Source organism: Notothenia coriiceps, unplaced genomic scaffold, assembly GCF_000735185.1.
Source record: "Notothenia coriiceps isolate Sejong01 unplaced genomic scaffold, NC01 NC01_scaffold00023648, whole genome shotgun sequence".
NCBI lineage: Eukaryota > Metazoa > Chordata > Actinopteri > Perciformes > Nototheniidae > Notothenia > Notothenia coriiceps.
Genome location: NW_011356349.1, coordinates 1 through 4,831, shown reverse-complemented (window position 1 = coordinate 4,831; position 4,831 = coordinate 1). Strand labels below are relative to the sequence as shown.

General features: G+C 53.5%; 2 protein-coding genes across 2 annotated transcripts; both read right to left on the bottom strand.

The window, feature by feature from the left end:
• Positions 1–6: 6 nt before the first annotated feature.
• LOC104954714 (transcription factor SPT20 homolog) lies at positions 7–2,409 on the bottom strand. The gene has a single exon (XM_010781894.1). It carries the CDS (start codon positions 2,178–2,180, stop codon positions 1,050–1,052), a length of 1,131 nt encoding a protein of 376 aa, XP_010780196.1. The 5' UTR covers positions 2,181–2,409; the 3' UTR covers positions 7–1,049.
• LOC104954715 (histone acetyltransferase p300-like) lies at positions 2,371–4,656 on the bottom strand (the record flags this gene model as incomplete). Its single annotated transcript, XM_010781895.1, has 2 exons — positions 2,371–4,164; positions 4,375–4,656. Coding segments are annotated over 2 exons (2,076 nt in total), but the record flags the coding sequence as incomplete, so codon positions are not given.
• Positions 4,657–4,831: the final 175 nt, after the last annotated feature.

Below are 4,831 nucleotides of genomic sequence, written 5' to 3'. Positions count from 1 at the left end.
TGTACCTGCTTACAAAATCATCTCAATGCTGTACAGTAGCTCAGGAGTTTTTGTGTTTTTATACAGATACAGCAAATATCCAAACAAGAAAGGGGGGGACAAGCAGCAGAAAAATAATCCCTCTGCTTATACGGCTTTTAAAAGTATGTACAGGCGTGTATTTTTTTTACATTTCAATTTCACTTTCATTACAAAAACAGTATCTAAGTCCACCATTTTCTGTACAACATTGAATTAGCGGGGATGTAAAGAAGGGGAACTGTTTGTGAGGGTACAGGCAGGCTTCTCCATGTCACAGTTTATAAACAAGGCTGTAAATATATATGTACATAAACGTCGTCCAGCTTTAAAACAGGGGCTCCTCCTCCCTTTCAGGAGAAAAGGGACATTCAGAGGAGAAAGTGGTGCGAGGAGGATTTGTTTGCAGAAAAATACCACCCCCCAAAAAACACTGCTGAGGTTTCTAATTTATAAACCCTGAAACAAAACGCATCTAACTCCCCTCCCTTTATCATATAAAATAAAGTCTATATGTGTGTCGTACATAATAAGGATTTCTGTAACAGAAGATATGTCATCGAGAAGGGAGGAAACATAATAATAAATTCAGAAATAAAATATACTCTGCAAAATACAATTATGGGTATTTGAGGAAGGGGGGAAAAAAAAGGTACATCGTGTCACTCACTTTTAATTCTTCGCCACATTTAAAATCTTAAAAATATTCATAAAAAGGCAAAAAATCCCCAAAAATATCGACTTAATAAGGAAGAAATATCTTCAACCTGAAAACACTGCCCCCCCCCCTTTGTACAAAATTGGCAAAAATATATATAGATATATATTAACAGCAATAACTTACCATTGTTTTTAATTTATTCATTTATTGACTTCTAAAGATTTATCTCCCATAGGAAGGCAGTTCTTATTTATTATACATCACAAAAATATTTAAATAAAAAATAAAAACTTCAACAAAAAAAAAAGTCCCGCCTCGCTCTCCATATCGCGGCAGTTTCTTTAAAAATCAGAGACGGAGAGCGACGAGGCTACATCAGATCCAAACTGTTGTGGTTAATGTTCGTCGTCTGCAGATCCGGGTTATTGTTATTATTATTATTGTTGTTGTTTCCCCCTAACATGTCCGACTGCATCCCCGTCATCCCGCTCAGTTGAGACATGATGTTGTTCTGCTCCGAGCTGAACTGATCTGGAGGAAGCGGGGGATTCTGCGGCGGCGCCATGTTTTGATGATGCTGCGCGATGAGATGAGGGGAGGAGCCTGTTTGCGGGGGGTTGCGATGCGGCGACGGTTGCGGGGGTTGCGGTTGCGATGACGCCGGCTGCATGCGGGGGGACGGGCTGGATCGAGGCGGTTGCGATTGAGGCCTCGGCGACGGTTGCGGAGATCGAACCGCTGCACCCAAACCGCCCTGAGCCTGAAGGTGGGGCCGCGGAGACTGAACCATCTGTTGTTGTTGTTGTGGGCTCATTGGGCTGCTGTGTTGCCCCGGAGACCCCCCGCTGAGATGCTGCTGCTGCTGCTGCTGCTGGAGGAGCCTCTGGTGGATGTTCTGGTGGAGCATGCTCTGGGTGGTCTGTCCTCCACCTGAAACTCCACTTTGACCTCCACCTCCATCCTGACTCATTGAGTTCTGCTGCTGCTGCTGTTGTTGTTGTTGTTGTTGTTGTTGAAGCTGCATCTGGTGCTGGAGCCGCTGCTGGATCGCCGCAGCAACCTGAGACATGTTGTTAGTGTAGCTCTGCTGCTGTGGGCTGGGCACTGTGGCCCCCCCACCCTGCTGCTGGGGGGGGGCGGGGGCTCCACCTCCAGGCTGTGGTGCAGCAGAGGGGGGGGGCAGACCTGAGCCCGGCTGCATGAAGCCCTGCTGGCCCTGCTGAGGCTGGAACTGCCCGTGGTTCCCCATCTGTTGCTGTTGTTGTTGTTGTTGTAGCTGTTGTTGCTGTTGCTGTTGTTGCTGTTGCTGTTGTTGCTGTTGCTGTTGTTGAAGAAGTTGCCTCCTCATCAGCAGCTCTCTGAACTGTGGATTCATGTTGCCGATGTTTCCCGGTTGCCCTGGTTGTTGTGGTTGCATCACAGCTCCCTGTTGCTGTTGTTGTTGTTGCTGTTGCTGCTGTAATGCAGCCATTTGCTGTTGCTGTAGCTTCCCAGGTAGCATGGGGCGTTGTTGCTGCTGCTGCTGCTGCTGCTGCTGTTGTTGTTGTTGTTGTTGTTGTTGTTGTTGTTGCTGTTGCTGTGCTGCTGCTGCTGCTGCTGCTGCTGCTGCTGTAGCTGCTGAAGCTGAGCCATGGTGGGCATATTCCCCCCTGCAGCTGCCCCCCCCTGAGCCATGTTAACCCCCGCCTGGTTCACGCTAACCTGCTGCTGCTGCCCATCCACTCCCACACCGGGCAGGACTCCAGGGAACCTCGCCCCTCCCCCAGGAGCCCCCTGCTGTGGTGGAACCCCCTGTGGAGGCCCCCCCCACCGGGGCCCCCCCCAGGACCCCCCTGGTACCTGGCTGCTCTCTGACGGATGAAAGCGGCCATGAGGGTTGGGTTTGAGCGCAGGATGTTGAGCACCTGCTGCTGTTGGAGAGGGGAGCTTGGGGAGCGCAGGGTCCTCAGGAGATCCTGCAGCGCAGCCTGGGGGAGGTTTCCTGACGCCGCCGCCGCTACTATCGAGTTCTGGACCCCTGCTGAGACCCCCGAGAGCCCCGCAGCTCCCCCCATCACCTGCATCAGCCCTCGAGCCCCTTGCTGCTGATTCATGGCCTGCTGAGGGATTCCTGCCTGCTGCTGCTGCATGTGACCCATCATCCTCTGCTGGGGGCTCATGTTGGGAGGTGCGCCCCCCCCCCACTGCTGCTGCGCCCCTCCCTGCTGCTGCACCTGATGAGGCAGCAGCTGAGTCTGGGGGGGGCCGCCCTGCTGCTGCTGCTGAAGCCCCGCTAACATGCCCTGCTGCTCTAACATAGTCCTGCCGACGACTCCCTGATTCTGGGGGGGCATGCCCTGTGCCCCAATGTGGGGGGGCATGCCCATCTGAACCTGGGGGGTCTGGTGGTGGGGGTGTTGGGGCATCAGACCCCCCCCCTGGCCCATGCCTCGTATCTGAGCCTGAGCCTGAGCCTGAGCCTGAGCCATCTGTCTTTGGGTCTCTGCGAGCCGCTGGATCTTCAGCGCCGTCTCCACAGCAGCCAGAGGGGGCCCCTGCTGCTGGTTCTGCCCCGGCATGATGGCTTGCTGTTGTTGTTGTTGTTGCTGCTGTTGCTGGGGAGGGGTGGATCCTGGTTTTCCTAGAGACTGGTGTAAAGGTGACGCTCCTGCGGGTCTGGGGTTGTACGGAGGAAGAACCCCCTGGTGCTGCTGGACGTTTGGAGCCTGGATTTGAGGCACCATTTGCTGCTGAGGGGAGTTCATCATCCCCCCTCCAACTCCCACAGGCTGATACTGATGGAGGTGATGCTGAGGACCACCTTGTTGCTGCCCCATTCCTCCCATGCCTCCCATGGCTCCCATCCCCCCCATGCCTCCCTGCTGCTGGGGGAGAGCGGGCATGTTCCCATGTGTCGGTGTCTGAGGGGTGGGCGGCTGCGTTCCCCCCACAGAGGTCGGTGTTCCAGGCGCTGTTGATCCGTTGTTTGCACTGGGAGAAGGTAATCCATTTCCTCCTGGAGCTCCTCCTCCCCCTCCTCCTCCAGACTGTCCGACCCTCTGCATGCTGGCCATCCTCCTCCTCAACATCTGCGCCTGCTGGAGCCGGTGCTGAAGCTGCTGCTGGCGGAGCTTGTGCTTGATGTTGAGACAGAAGGGAACCGGACACTTGTTCTCCTGGCAGTGTTTGGCGTGGTAGCAGCAGAGCGCGATGAGCTGTTTGCAGATTGGACAGCCGCCGTTGGTTTTCCTCTTGCAGCCCTTGGTGTGCTGCACCACGCGCTTCATCTTCTGGCAGGACGGCAGCGAGCAGTTGGCGTTGCGGCACTGGCAGGCGTGGACCAGGGACTGGATGCAGCGCTGGATGCTGAGGCGCCGTGAGTCTCCGGGGCTCTGAGTCGCTGCGGCTGACGAGTTGCTGCTCTCGTCGTCCAGACCCAGGCCCAACTTCTCCATCTTGTGCACGTGGCCCTTCGTGTTGTAGCAGGTGATGCACAGGTCGTAGTCCTGAGGGGAAAGACATGGGAGAGGAAAGGTTAGTGATCTGAAGGATGTTAACATAACACATCTAGAAAACATCCAACATTTATTTTTGGTATTAGTTGTTATTACAGATTACAAATATCCAGTATATTAGCAAAGTTATGAATGGTGCTTCTACCCCTTATGTTCAACCCTGAAATTAAGACCCAGCCAAGCTACCTTTCCCAAACTGACCTCGCAGACGGTGCAGTGGAAGCGTGTTTCCACGTGGTGTTTGCACTCGTTGCAGGTGTATACGAAGCGGTCCTGGCTCTGGTTGTGCAGCTCCACCAGCATGCACATGGAGCTCCACATGGACCTACGCAGCGAGCTGAACTCCAGGTGTTTGTCCCGCGCCAACGTGAGGAAAGCATCGCGGCCGTCCATCAGGTCGCAGGCCATCAGGGGGTCGGGGTCAGTGATGGGGGGCAGGGAGTTCGACATGGGGGCTGCGATCAGCCGGATCACGAAGAACACCTGGGGGAAAAGAGGGCAAGGCAAGTTTATATATATATATATCTTTCAACACAAAGTGAATCAAAATGCTTTAATAAAATGAAAGACAGGTTTTTATAGAAATGGATCAGGACAAAAAGAGAGAGAATCTTTGTTCCTGAAACTTTCAGAGTCTCTTTCCACAGAGGGGACACAT

Excerpts from the sequence above, each read along its gene's own strand:
- LOC104954714 (XM_010781894.1), bottom strand. The coding sequence starts at position 2,180 with ATGCTACCTGGGAAGCTACAGCAACAGCAAATGGCTGCATTACAGCAG.